Below are 15,556 nucleotides of genomic sequence, written 5' to 3' on the forward strand. Positions count from 1 at the left end.
TTCATTTGTTCCTGCTGTCAAAATCTTAGAGGTGAGTGAGAAAGCTGCTACAAAAAATACACAAGCTGACATATTGCTGCTACCTTGCGCATGTGGATGGCGAAAGGTTCTGTCCAGCCATCAAATAGCTTGAGAAAAAGGAGGCCCTCGTGTGCTGGGATTTCATCTGCGTCATTGATGACAAAGACATCATCTGACCTGGCGCCCACCACCCTGGACATGCCATTGCGTGTCAAGAAGGTGCGTAAGTAGTCATCAGCGATCCAGCCGTCCTGCCGACCACCATCTGGGAAGTGGTCGAGGAACACGTACAGGATCTTGTGACGTATGTAGTCGTACGTGCCATTGAGGAGGAGCCGCAGGAAACTGGGGAGAATTCAGACGTTACACTTGCTATTTAGTGGATTATCTCATAAGAACCTCACAGTGCCATTAGTTCATGCGTTGTTATATTCACGGAAAATACCCATGGTTTTGCAGGTTTTAGCCCATTTACTACCAGTACATATACGACATGCCATCATTACCCTTCCAGGTAGCCATTGGATTCCATTCCTTTCCATATAGTGGAAACTTGAATGTATAAAGTCTTGGGACTTGGGAGTTAAAATTAAGTTTGCATTATTTTTGTTAATGTTGCATTATTTACACGGTAATACAGTTCATACTTCAAATCAATCTGCACTCAAAGGTACTTAAAGCTTAGACCACTGGTGGCACTGACATCAACTCGTCTTTCAAATTGAGCACTGCTTTGATGAGTAGAACCAACTTTGATTTGTATCTCATTGGCTTGCATTGATTGACAGAACTTGGCAGTAACGTGCCAAGAAACATGCCGATACACTTGCAAAAGGCAGGAAAGACGGAGACTGCAAGCCGCCGGAAACAGTGCAGGCTTTAAGATGTCTAAAATAAATTGTTATTGTGAGGTAAGATATGCATTCAACACATTCGGCACATTTTTTGGTGAGAAAAACACTGAGCAAAATGTGTTTGTTTACAGAAAAACTCCATGGAACCTTTAAAATCCATTGCAATGAGACCATAATGTGACTGTGACAAAAATTAATGCAGACTTGATGTTATTGTTATGGATTACACAACTCAAGCTAGTTTAAAAAGTTAATTGATTTTCCTACTGCACACAACAGAATGAAAACCAAAGGTTGCCTCGAACTGTAAGGAAAAATAAATCCAAAGTGTAGTCATATGCATTTCATATGTATTGGCAGGAAGTTAAAGTACATCATAAGGAACAACAGCTGACAAAGATCCTTGTCTGAGAAATGATTCCTTTCGGTACACAAACCCTCACTAAACCGACTGGAAGAACAACTCAATTAACCTGTTGATACGTATAGCTACTGAATTTATCTACTTTCATGCAGTGTCACATCCTATGATTGAACACACCAATCTCTCCCTTCAAGGCTGCACGCAGAGTCAGTCATGTTGCTCTTGTCCTAATCTGGTGTAAAATTGCTATGGAGGCATTTCATGTTGATGCCAAAGGAAATTCATCGTAATTGTTATTCAGCATTCAGAAACCGTGAAGGTTGGCGGTAAACAAAGACTGTGAGCTGTAAACGGTAACTACTCAATGCATACGGAAGTGTCGAAATTTGGCAAAAAGTTGGGATTTTGCTTAACTTTTGAATTTTCTACCATAAATATTTATGAGGAAAAATAATACATCCCAAGAGTACACTGGAACCTCAAATGAACTCTTATCTGTATTAAAGGATTGGTATGATTTGACCATGGTTTTATAATATTTATACAACTCTAATAAGTTGTCCCACCATAGTGTCATAGTCTTTAATCCAGTTGTTGCTGAGTATGTCTGCTGTTTTACAATGTGGTTCTGTAAGGCACAAAGAGAGTGATCTGCTGATGGCCACAGAGCAGCTCAGCAGCGGATTACACATCTTGCTTAAATACACCTTGACCTTTCCACACATACACCAGTCCAGAATTGTGGGTCTTACCTCAGAGGCCGTTTCTCTCCATAGGCAGTAAAGTTGGATTCACATACAAGGAACAGATCAACGGCTTGGGCAAGCTCGTGAAAGCGCACGTGCAACAGGTCAAACTCGTGGTTGACGTTGATAGCATTGATCACCCTACGTGGGGTCTCTCTGGGTGTCAGCCTCTCCTTGGTTGGCAGATTGGAGTGGTACACCATGGTGGGAACCCCACAGTAAGGTCCGTGCCACCCTGGCCGACACACACACTTGACTAGCCGCTTCCCATTGCCCCTGGACCTCGCCTTGGCTTTTGGCGCTACTGAGGGCTGCTGCTGGACTTGCAGAGGTTTCCGTTGCCCAGCAGCCCCAGCCCGAGCACCTTCTCCAGCTCCATTGGCCGCAGCCCCCCCTGATTTCCCAGAGTACTCCTTTGGGGTAGCCACCTCAGTCCCCTGCCTGAAGCAAAGAGCTCCAGCTTTGGTTCGAACAAAGTAAGGTGTTTTGTCATCTTGAAGCTGGTGAGTGCGAGTGTGGTGGTCTCCCAAGGATTCTAAGGGGTCCGGCAATTGTTCCTTGGGGAACACCACCCGGTGTTCTTTCCCATTCAATGGGACCTCTGGGAGGTCAGGCCCAGCAGGTTGAGCTTGGTGGCTGGGGTTCCGTGGCTTTAAATGGTCTTCGGCTCTCTCCTGGAAAAAGAGACAGATATTTGAAAGTGTTGAGTCAACTTCCACTTAAAATTCACACCTACTACTGTAGATTTCATTGTAATTAATTAACTGAAGTGCACACCAAGAAACCACTTGATATTTAGGGCTACAAACTGCCAAAAAAAAGGGTCATAATGAAGGAGGGAGGTCGTTTTTGACTTATAAAGGTTCATATAAAAAGTAATCATGTAACAAAAGTTTATATCAAGCTGTTGTGTCTTGCACTTATTGCAATGAATCTGATACTGACACTGAGCAGTTTGAAAGACAAGTTGATGAAGCAACAGCTCCGTGTCCTAGATCAAAAGACCAAAGCTATGGATACACTTGAGTTTTATTGGTCTGACAACTGAAGGAGCTCCATGTTCGTGGTCCACATGCCTACACTTTAAAATTGTTCAAATACAAAAATCAACCAACAGCCAACAAAGGGCAGAATTTTAATTAACTGCATAATAAAAGTGAGGTTACATGAAACAGAAATATCACATCAAAATTTGATGATGTACCTGTATTTATGGTCCACGAAATTAGAAACTTAGTAAACCCAAGCCAACTACTATGTAAAGACTGGCCAAATTCAGGTTGTAGCTCTTTCAGAAAACAATTTGGCCTTTATTGATTACATCATGGCCTAAACCAAAGTCTGTCTTCATAATTGGCCTTTTATACTAAGTGTATATTAATGTATAGCAGACCTTAACTTTGGATATAACACCTTTGACAAACTGGTAAGCTTGTTAGCTTTATCTGAACCAATAAAAGTGCAGCAACTACAAGTGTGCTCCCTTCAATATAGAAGCCATTATTCCTTGAGTAATAGCTTTAGTGTTGACAGGAAACTGTATTGTACGGCCTTGTGACCTTTGAGACAAAGAAAACTGCTCTGTAATCACTCGTCAAAGACTCCATGAAAAAACACATGGGCACTTGGTGAATGTTGGAGGTTATTTGCACAGTGATTAAACAAAAGGTGACAGAGTAATACAAACACTTGGATAAAATGCAATGATTTTAGGGAAAGATGAAACACAATATGCAATAAATTATGTGAGGTAATATTACATTAGGATTACCTCAAGAGGGTTATGAAATATCTTTTCACAAATAGGACACCATTTATTACTTTCTCTTCCTTGTTTACATTTTCTCCTGACATTTCATAAATGCTTAAGAGTGTGAAACTATATTTTTGTTGCTTTAACACACTTTAATTCATCAGAATAAAGTGTGGAGTTTATAGTTTTCCGAATAAACAACTAAGATGAATGATCTCACAGGGATTGTGACGTATTAATTTTCTTTTTGCAGGAGCCAAGTGAGCGACAGTCAAAAGCCTAATGTGATCATAAAGTACCTGAGTGGGACCTGGACACAATATTGTCTTGTTCAGTGAAAAAAAACCCACTTATGTTAACACTTTTAACTAAAACAACAACGTATGACACTAGAAAATGTTTATTATGATGACTTATTCAACTCAAGGCTTTCAGTGTTGTCGAGGAAAATGATCCTTGATATGCACCAGCAGACAGAGAATGACGGAAAAGACAGGAACACAAAACCTCAAAAAGGGCCAGTGGTACATTGGAAGGTAAATGGATACTGTAGGAAGGTTTTTACAACTGAAATAGTGTTTACACTGACCCCCCAGGGTATGTAGGCTGAATTCACGTAGATCATATGCAGTCGGCTCAGTTTCTTTTTCAAGCATCACTTATTTTGCCTCCACTAAATCACAGAATCTTGACATCAACACGGAGCAGCTTCAACCCAAGTTTAGAAAAAGAATTTTACATCTGTGTTTTTACTCTACCATGTTTTATTCAGTAACTGAGATAAGCTGCTGATTATCCAGTCCTGCTATAGGCCGTTTTGTTTTTTAAAGGCCTTTATATCACCATATACAACTGAGACATGGTCTTAAAGACAAATGCCACTTGATTTAGTTAAAATGTTCAAGTAGCTCCTTTAGGAATTTCAGATGCTGTGAATTACACTATGTATAGAATGCATGTGGTAATATTTTGTCATTCTCCATCTCTAAAATCCATTCAGATAATGTGTTGTTAAGACCCAGCTGGTACTGAACATCAATGTAATGTTTGACTCTTAGTGACTAACATCGAACAGATGTTGGAAATGAAAACCGAGTTGACGTCAGAACCCAACAGTGGCTAACTGACACCGCTGACGTTTAGTATATGTTGGGTTTTTGCTCATGACCACAATGTCGGCATCTTACACGTCTAGATGGGAGTTGGCATGAGCCATTTGGAAGACACTGGATTTTGGTTACTTAAAAACACATCTTGAAACCAACATTAAACACGAGACGTCCTGACATTGAATTTTGGTCACCCGGCATCACAAGCTGGTGGCCAGCTGCATGCCTGCAGGGGAGTGTTTAATATATTTCATTGTATATGCAATGAAAATACTGTTTGCTATATTTGCCGTTCAGTACAACCAATCAGTGTGAAAAATGCACGTACATCTTTCTTGTCCAGGTGCTCAGTCCAAATAAAGACTGTCATTGTGATTTATGCTTCCCAAGGAGTCCCAGCACTGATGAATGCTCAATGTAAAATTTCTATTTTACAAATATTGCGATGTTGTGAGTTGAAATTGGCTCTTCATCAGGTGCAGAAGAACCCTCGTTCGGCAGTACTGTGATTCCTCTGCACCTGATCAAAACCAATTTGGACTTTGCGAGTCCTTGGGAGGCAAAAGTCCAAAACAACACCACAACATAAAGCTTTAAAATCACGCCATAGAATTTAAACAAACATACTGAGAACTTAAGGTCACAGTAAAAGTTTACCCATCTTACTTCATTCGGAGACTCTCCCCGCTGATTCTCCTCTGGTTTCTCCCAGGGGTGAGGCGCTGCCGGATCCTCCCTCTGCCTCATCTCCAACCCTGCACTGCCAACAATCCCAGGACCTCCAACCACGACCCCCTGTATCCCCATACCCATCCCGCCTCCTCCGCCTCCTCCTCCCACCGCACCCGCCACGCTTCTAGCTTTGCTGTCCGATTGGCGGAGACCGGGTAGGGGAGGGGCTTCTTCGGGGGAGGCGGGGCTGAGCGGGGTGGCGGCCACACCCTTCTCCCTCCAGAAGAAGCCGGTGACCATAATGAAGGACTTGATGTTGGGGTAGGGGGCGGAGAGCTCGCGCAGCAGGGAGACATAGTGGAGGGCCTTGTAGTAGTGGAGGAAGGAGATGACGCACAGGCCCACCGTGCACAGCAAGAACACCCTGTGCCGCCGCATTTTCATCCTGGAAAAAGAGAAGGGAGGGGGCGGGTGGGGGATGGAGAGATATGACGAAACATGAGTCAGACTAATAAGATCAAAAAACTGCCTCAAGTACACAGGTCACCGTTTTTCCACTAAGTCTGTTGTTTTCTGCTTTAATTATAAGAAATATTTATTAAAAGGAAATAAAGGGAGAACTATAAAGACGTTGAATTAATTAGATTTTTCAGAAGTAAAGAACCTCAGGGAAACAGGCTTTTTATTCTTTGTACAAAGATAATGAAATTAGCTTGATTTGATTATAATTATTTGACAGTTAGGAGTAAAATTGTATGGCACAACAAGTCAACATCTTTATATTAATGATGATGTGATATGAAATGACTCTGTGTAACATAAAAGGAGTTGCTCTTAGTGACAAACCAACAGAGATCACCGGACTCTGCAGCTCCCCTCCGCAGCTCCCCTACAAGCATAATTAGCCACATTGACAATCAAGGGCCTGTTCTGTGGCTGTGCGATGGCCTGGCTCTGCCCAGCCAAGTGTATATAATTCATTCTGATGATCATGCTGATTAAATGATTTCATTTCATTTCCATCCTGTAGCTTTTTATTAAGGAAGATACATGAAAGACGACGAGACGGAGGCATGTATGTATACGGGAAAGAGTGAACTGGAGGAGGAGAAAAATGTACAATGTCATGATTCATGCCGACTTTTAGCTTCTCATTGAGAGAGTTGCTAAATTTGCATCGAGATGAGAAAAATGACATAAGATGTACTCATTACTAAGGGATTATCATAATGTTCAAAAATATAACGTGACACTGACGAATCACAGATAATCCTAATCTGGTCCCATTTGTACACATCTGCCGGATGCCTTTGATCTTCATTTTCTCTCAGTTACAATAAAAAAGGGATTGATATAAAGCATAAAAGTGGACTCAAAGCATCTGAATATGAGCATCTGTCTTGGCTTTTGAGCGGGATTTCCTTTTTAGCTAAGCACAGGCAGTATACGGTCAAGGAACGGGGACACTCGGTGCTTACGCAGCGAGATTTATTCTTGCGCTCTAGTCCATCTTCACAAACATCTGAGCACACTAATAAAAAACAAAACACTGAGGTGAGGGGGAAAATCCTGCCAGTGACCTCCCAGCAATGCTCTGCATGATTCTGAGTTGCACCGCGTGAACCTAAGCCTAACCGTAAGAGTCTCGGCTACTGGACACGAAACAAACAGTTAAGAGGGAAGAGGAGTGTGAAGAAGGGCAGGAGAGGGAGAGGTCCATCTGAAGATGGGGAGGAGAAAGAGGAAGAGGAAGAGAGAGGTTCAGAGGAGGTATGATGGAGAGATGTGGACCAGTGGAAGGAGGAGGAGAGGGATGAATGAGGCATGAGAGCGAATGTGAAAGCAGAGATGAGAAGAGAGGAGGGAGAGTGAGAGTCCCTCTGTGGGGATGAAACATTTTACATTCATGTGCGGCTTCAACGGCATGTTGTGAAACTCGACCACAGGCTCGAGAAAGGTTCGTGTTAACAGCTTAACATAGATGAGGTTTTAAACAGAGTAACCACAGTCGTCTGCACTTGAATCCTAAACCTAGTACGACAAAGTAAGTAAGTTTCAGGTCAAAACCAATCCCAATCCCTTGGGTAATATTGGGTAATCCCAACTCCTGATAAAAGTCCAAATAAAGTTTAAGTCTAAGTCAAGTTGCGAGTGTTTTTTGACTTTGTTATTGAGTCTAAAGTCACCAGATTTGTGAATTGAATGTGACTGAAGTCAAGGTCCGGTTACACGATTCCACACCTCTGCTAATCATCACCACTTTCCTCATTCACAAACACTAATCTCTACACAAGGGGGGCTCAACCTAAGGCTAAATGAGGAACAGCCACATGGTGCGACTGTTTCACTACATGAAAGCATCGATAACAACAAACATTTCACTGACACTACCGCATCTCAGAAGGCTTACAGTATGCAATTTTGTTTCTTTAATAATAGAATACGTTCGGAAATGTTTCATCTGCATCTGTATTCACATCTGCCTCAAAAGGCAAATTAAAGAAACTAAAATAATGGCTGATAAGCAACAAACTTTTGTCGCTCATTAAGTTAATGAACAAAAAAAAATATATAAAAACTGCCATCTGCCTAAACTTTCATCAAATTCAACTGACGTGATATTAAGTTTTAGAGATGTCCTGATAAGTGACAGAAGCACAGACAAATACAATCATTAAAGGTCCCATAATTTACATTTTCCAGTGTTTTATTTGAAGTGTTGATCCATAAGAAGATATATTTATGGGTTTAATTACCAAAAACCATTTCAGTGTAGTTTTACATCTCCTCTCTCATGCGTTTCTCTGGAGCTCTGGTAACAACAGGTCAGTGAGCCAATCAGAAGAGAGGAGGCTCTGATCCTCTCTCTCCTCACAGAGTTAATATAGAACCTAGATCTGATTTCTAATCAAAGAAGACATGGAAATCACATGTTATACAATATGGGACCTTTAACTCTCTGACAGAGGTAAGGTAGGCCTAATCAGTCTGGAACTGGAATAAAATTGCCATCACAGGTGCTTGGACCTTGACGTGAAATATTTGGGAAGCTTAGGTTGAAATCTATCACTATAACACACCAGAGCTGCCTTCAGAGCCCACTTTCCCCCAGATCTCATTCTGGGAAAAAAAAATAATTGAAAAAGTCCTAGAATAAAAAAAAAGAAAAAGAAAAAGAAGATAGAAGCAATCCAAAATGATGTGTTAGTGGTGTTTCTGGCCATGTTGTGGGAAGTAACCTGTCCCACACTCTCCTCGTCTTCAGTCAACAGGCGCTAACACTGCACTTAGGGCGGAAATAAGAGACATTTTCGGATAGAGATGTGTTATATTGTGTTACTCCATCTCCTCACTCAGATGCTTTGCTGCTCTTGCAGAATACAAATGAAGCACACACAATACCTCCGTTGACGTGAACACAATCATAAATGGGAGAAAAGAGACGAGAGAATAAGAGGTCAAAGGAAAAAGGGAGATGAGGTGGAAGCTGGTGGCGTTTGGTGTATTACTGGAGCACTGTGCCACCTCATCTCCCACTGTCACATCCTCTCTGCAATTCTCTCAGTTCCCCACTATCATCTGTCATCTCTAATTCCCCTTCACGTTCACTCCTTCACTCCACTCTTCTCCGTCTCCCACGCAGCTCGCCACAGAAGACAAAGAGGAGGAAGCGAGAGGTGAATAAAAGACTCGTCTCTCTTTCTCCCCCGACACAAAGAGAAATGGAAAGAAACTGTTGCAGAGAGGGAAAGCAAAAAAAGGGGGTTTACTTTCTTCTTCCCTAAAAATAGTTTAATAAATTTCACTCAAGCATGTTCGGAGATCAGATCAGTCAGATTTGGGATGCCACAACAGTGGGGGAAAACCTTAGAGAACCACTGATTCAGGAGGAATCAGGATACAGCGACAAAGGAGCTTCTAGAGGCCGCTAAATTTTCAATGGCTGCTTTTTTATTAATCAGTGTGACCTTATAAAAACACTCTGGAAACATGATATGGTTTTCAATTTGACACTATGGATCTGCTCTGTGGGATGTGCTGTAATAAATCTGAGCGAGCTTGACAAAGAACAACCCTTGAGACACATAATATTTGAATGAACGTTTAGAGTGTGAACACACAAAGAAATCTCCCAAAACCAGAAAGAGGAAGTCCATTTGCAAAAGCAGCAGGTAGTGACAGAGAGAGCACTGAGGTACAGTGTGAGCATATACAGAGTATATGCAAAACGAAAGATCACACATTTGATTTTCATGGACTGCCTAGCTGAATGAGACAAGTCATGGAAATATATGAGGGAAAAGTACAAGGAAAACATGTGACCGTAAAACAACTATTTGCACTTGCCTATAAATGATAAATGACATACAGTTCAGCCCACATGTGTTTGATGCCAAAATGGAAAATAACTGGATCAAAAGTTCAAAGAAAACACATGATGATATCAGATATGTGCAGGTGAAGCATCTTTTTCTGCAGAATCCTTTATGTTTCTATACAAATGAACTGCAGCAGAAAATACGTCTTGTAGGAAACCTTGGCTGGATCATGATCAGATGCTATAAATTGTTTTTTTGTACATTTATTTTTATGATTTTATGAGTCTCATATGTGGTTATGTTTAGGCAACAAAAGGACTTTGGTTAAAGTTAGGGAGAAGATCGGGATTTGGTTAAATGTAAATCTGAAGTCAGTGTGAACCTTAACCAAGTGCTGTGAGTGTCTAAACATAACCATTAAACAGTTTAATAATAGTGTTGTCACTAGAAGAGGATGTCGCACTGCAAGGTTGGATATTTCGGCGGAAAACAAATACACTGTCCGTGAACATTTTACTAACAAAGCTTAGCGAAAGTTCAGCCTTGAACAGAATCTCCTCTCAATTCACAAGCTACCAGCTCAGTCTCGTCCTCATCCAATCACAGCCTTACACGGTGGCCTTCAAGCCAATCACCCGCAAGCTGTCAAACTAAAGTGTTCCTCTCACCCCATCTCCAATCAAACCAGTCCAATCAGAAGTCTCCGTCTGATGAAGACGTTCCCGTCCTCGAGCTGCAGTCCTCATCACCACCACCAGTGTCTTGGCTCCGGGGGAATTTTCCTCTAATAGGAAGCACCTCCCTCCTATGGGCCGTTTCCCACGGTGACGTGCTTCCTGCTGGGGTCGAAGCGCCAAAGTCTATTCCTTCTGCTCACAATAAATTCTATTCTGTTTCGCTTTTCTCACACTATTGTTCCTGTTATTTGTCTTCTCCTGATTGAAATATGTTCAGTGTAAATGTATTTGCTGCTTCCCCACATAAACATCATATCCTTATGTTAATAAAAACATGTCATCTGGTCGCAGTTACTTTTCATACAAAATGTATTTGCTGTTGCAGTTTAGTTGTGTACAAACATATTTTTTAGATATGCTCAGACTTTCCTCCCTGTCTTCACTCACCTGAATGTCCCGCCCACTCACTCACTCTCTCTCTCTCACACACACACACACACACACACACACACACACACACACACACACCTGTTCCCAGTTCCTCATTTTCTCTACCAGCACTTTGTCCACACTCAGTGGCTGAACTGAGTGAAACGACCTGGAGGTATCTAAGTGTCAGCCGTGATAAGAGCTGGTTGAATTCTCTAAACGCTGAGGAAAGGAGCTTCAATGCTTCCTATCTTATCTCCTTCAGCGGAGGATACACTGGACCTTCCTTTACTAAAGGAAAGGAGATAACGCCGTCCTACGAGTCTTTGCAGCAGCAACATTTAAAGCGACGCACCGCTGCAGTTTCACCATTGCTCCCCCATGTCAATGTAGAAACAGCAGAGCGCCTGTTTTATGATTGAGACACGAAACTTGATTGGCTGAGCTCCAGATTTCTTTTAAATCCAATTAAGATTCATCTTGACGAACAAATATCATCATGACAAAATACTATACATAAATGTTGTTTCACTAAACTCTATACATTTAAATGTCTGACTACAATTCATTCTGGTCCTTTGCTCAGTCTCTTATTTTCATGTAATTATTATTTTAATGGCTCAAGTGTACTTATTGATGTTGTTTCAACATTTCAATCCTGTTTGTTTTTTATTTTCAACATCTAATTTGTTGTCACGCCCTACGAGTATTTGATGGTTGAATGTATCTTGCATAAACTGAAAAACATCCTTTAGTCTCTTGCGAGGTGCGAATGTTTTGTTTTGGACGGGAAACCTTACTTGAATTGTTGACCTAACAACACTCAGTTTGCCAATGTGTTTATCTTTCATGTGTTATAAATAAGTTTGCCTAAGTGCATTCAGACTCTCTCAGCACTGCAGTTGTCTTTTCCCAAGTCTTTATGAAATCTCCTTCACATCTTTTCGAGGTCAAAGAAAACAGGCGAGGAAAGGAGATTCTTTTGATTGTCAGATCGTCCGCTCATCTTTCTCTTCATTGTTGTTTTTTCTGTTGACCTGCTACCTGCAGTTCATTTGCTTGTCGCCTGTACCTACCTGCCTGCCATTTAAGGCTCTGAAGAACATTTTTTATTTCCTGCTGAAAATGTCTTGAATATAGAAACAGAGAAAAACCACAGGAAGGGTAAAAGGTGGGAAATTTACAACTAAATCTACCAAACTCCAATCCAGTCATCCCACCACCAATCCAAATACAAAAGCACTTACAAACAGAGAAACTGCAGGCATCGTGTGGGTCTTTTCTCTTCCAAGTGCCCCGGTACCCAGGTGCCTCTGAGCCAAGACATGCTTGTAGAAATTATTCCAGTGCTCATGTCACCAGTTGTTGCCAGTCTACTGTTGCAACCTTCCTCTTGCCTGCGACGCTGCCTGTCAGGTAACGCACATAAGGGAGTTTTTAAGGTCAAATAGCTGAAATTTTACACATACTGTAGCTCTCTGGTGGTTGGGGGGTAACACAGGTGGGGGGAAGCATGTCTTTCTGGTTTTTCAAGTTTAAGTCAACTTTAGCATGTTTGCACAATTCTGGTTTGGATTCTTACCAGGCCAAGATTTTTATTGCTTAACATTGGTCAAGTTTCAAAAGCGTTTTTCCCATAATGAAAAACAATAGCATCTTTTGTTAGACTTCTTCCGTCTGTAAACACCACGACCACTTCTTTCAAACTCGTGGCTCAGTTTACTACGAAGGTTTTCTGTCGTGTCCGAGCCCAGCTGAGATAACCCTGAGGACATCACTGTGACATAATCAGGGAACTTTCTAAGCAGACTTCTTCTAAAACAACAGTAGACATTATACAGCTGTTTTTACAGGCTGAGCGCTGCTGCCCATGACAAGTAGATTATCTGTTGAAACAAACAACTGCCTAATGAATATGTGACGGAGGGGCAGCATCAGACCACATGGATGTCTAAACAAAAGGTCATTATTGCTCATTTTAATCAGCCACCTACCAGAACCCAAAGATATTGAGTTTTATTATCACAGAAGACGAGGAAAACCAGTGAATATTCACATTTCAGAAGCTGGAACCAGTGACATTTTCTTTAAAAGATTACTTAAATGATTAATTCATTATTTGTCATTTAATTTTCTGCTAATCTTTTTTTTTTTTTTTGGTGAAGCAAGACAAAGCTAAATAAGTGATAACATAACATGACAGCACACACTACTAGAACCCTTTTAACTGGGTCTAGGCAGAAGACTCAGGGTTTGGTTTGTTGTGGTCCGGTCACTCTTTATGAGGTGTTTTCTGTAGCTCTTTATGTATTTTATTATTTCAATATAATTTTAAATTGTATGTTTTGCTTAGCATGATTTCAATTTTATTAATTGTAAAAACATTTCAGTGTATGTACAGTTTTGGTTTTTTTAAGTGCATTATTGTGGTTTTGACATTTACTGCAGTATGATTATTATTGTAATACATAGAGAGAAGCTCAAAGGCACAAAAATATTACAGTAAACACACACACACACACACACACACACACACACACACACACACACACACACACACACACACACCAGAGCCACACCTCTCTACCTTTATTCTTCCTATCTTTATTCTAATCTAAATTCACATTCTTTAACTTCACTGTGGGACAAACCTGTCTGGTGAAAACTCTTTCTAAAATCTCTCTTCTAAAATCTGGCCAGCCAATGGGGAGCAACACCCATTTCTACGGTGATAGGCCGGCCAATCAAAGCAGGGCATGTGTTCAGCACTGGAATGCATTGAATCGAAGGAAGAGGATATTTTCTGAAATCTACTTTTTGTGTGTTAATTCAGGGCAACTTGAGTTCCTGTGTTTATACAACTGAAAGCTTTTATTTATGGGCACAGCGTTATCAGAGGAGGTGGAGAGCAGAGAGATGGCTGCTCTGCCCTAACACAGTTTGTTTACCTTATCAGACTGCTATTACTTGTAGATTTCACTCCTTCAGAATACGACTCCCCCCACACTCTTTCGCTCTCTCTCTCTCTGGGAATTTTTTTAAGTTTTTATGAACCCCTGGAGAGTTTAGAAAAGCCCCAGCCGCTGGTTGACAAACGCAGCACAAACATTTGGTTTGGAGACACGGAGGCCGATCCGAGTGATAAACAACTAGAGACAGAGTACGTGCCAGCAGGAGGGGTTCTGCCAGTTAGCTGCTCCTAATTTCATCTGTGTGTGTGTGTGTGTGTGTGTGTGTGTGTAGCCACAGCTGACCTGTTGAACCAATTTTACATTGAACTTTGTTGGTCTTATTTGGGGCTGACAGGCAGAGGGGGGCGGGGGGGGGGGGTTCAGTCTGTCTGTTGTCATGGCAGCGGTGGGAAGACACGGCGGAGGTCTATTGGGGCTAATACACAAGGGCCTAATAATGCTTGTATCTGGTTTTGTGTGTGTGTGTTAGTACAGGCACACACACACTCAAATTTACAAAAGTATTATATAAATATATAAACATTTGGAGTCACAGATGTGAGCTGATGTAAATCAGCTCAGCCAGACACCCATGAAGTGAACAGCACTTAGTTACCGAGTGCGCCGTTTCATGTTATATGAACAATTTAACGCTGTTGAAGGCATTGGCTCCACTCGTGCAGCCTTGTACTGTAGTAGCATTTGAATAACTCACAATGCTGACTTGTTCACACGGAGGACACATTAACACGAATCTCCTACGTTTTTGCTGAGTTCTGAACTCATCAACCTGCCTCGGGCTTTTCCTTCATGCACTGACGCTGCTGCACAGCTACCGAGGGATTTACCTACCGACAGCGGGCACCGCACCTGCACTATATGCATGACGGATGGAATCGCACTCGGACCTTAACTGTGTCAGTACTGTAAGATAAACAGAGGTCAGTTCCAGTTTACAGACAAACTGCACAACCCTAATATGAGCACAAGTACAAGCATTTATACACACCAACATGGGCAGACACACTTCAGCACACACAATCTCACACCGAGTGGTGTGTGGGTCTAAAAAGTTTGCCACATCAGCTAAACTGTGTTTCATAGGTGGAATGATAAATGATGCACTGCCTCTCCAAAGTGCTTAAAGGCCTTTGTTTTATAAGAACTCCAGTAAAGCTCTGCACAGTGTGTCTTTCTGTGTGTGCATGTATGTGTGTATGTGTGTGTGTGTGTGTGTGTGTGTGTGTGAGAGAGAGTGAGAGAGAGAGAGAGAAAGAGATGATGCTCTAAATCCCCCTTTCTTCTTCTTTAGCACAAAGAAAACTCACAAACATTTTTCCACATGGGAAAAGGTTTTGGTATCGTCTCATCTGGACTACAAAGTGTCTCTCTGCTTTTCCAGCACCACCCACAGTCTCTGACCAGTCTGTTGATTTCACCTAACAAGCACCCAGAGGGGATATCGAAACAAAACAAAGCACCTTGGGTGCAGCAGTTAGTGAGACCAACTTCCCACCAAACAATCACAAGATGCAGCCTAATCAAAACGTCCTTTAGTTAAGGCCCTGAACTTTCAGCTGGAGAAGTGTTTCTCTCACAGACAAACGAAACAAACTCTTAATTGCAATGCGAGCAGCAAAGCAAGTGAAACTCTAAAAAAA

The 15,556-nt window shown here is 41.6% G+C and overlaps 1 protein-coding gene across 6 annotated transcripts in view; it reads right to left on the reverse strand.

Annotated features, from left to right (window-relative positions):
* mgat3b (beta-1,4-mannosyl-glycoprotein 4-beta-N-acetylglucosaminyltransferase b) overlaps positions 1–15,556 on the reverse strand; it is a 74,992-nt gene that overhangs the window by 11,901 nt on the left and 47,535 nt on the right. For 4 of the 6 annotated variants that reach the window (XM_056372985.1, XM_056372984.1, XM_056372982.1 and 1 more), the window contains 3 exons: positions 5,514–5,964; positions 1,992–2,659; positions 84–366 (listed from right to left, as the gene is read on the reverse strand). In XM_056372985.1, coding sequence (XP_056228960.1) covers positions 84–366; positions 1,992–2,659; positions 5,514–5,963 — 1,401 coding nt within the window. In that variant the 5' untranslated portion in view covers position 5,964. Of the gene's footprint in view, positions 1–83; positions 367–1,991; positions 2,660–5,513; positions 5,965–12,191; positions 12,354–15,556 lie in introns of all 6 variants that reach the window. The other 2 variants (XR_008827220.1, XM_056372979.1) reach the window with 1 other exon arrangement.

The sequence above is a fragment of the Seriola aureovittata genome, chromosome 3, assembly GCF_021018895.1.
Source record: "Seriola aureovittata isolate HTS-2021-v1 ecotype China chromosome 3, ASM2101889v1, whole genome shotgun sequence".
Classification (NCBI taxonomy): Eukaryota; Metazoa; Chordata; class Actinopteri; order Carangiformes; family Carangidae; genus Seriola; species Seriola aureovittata.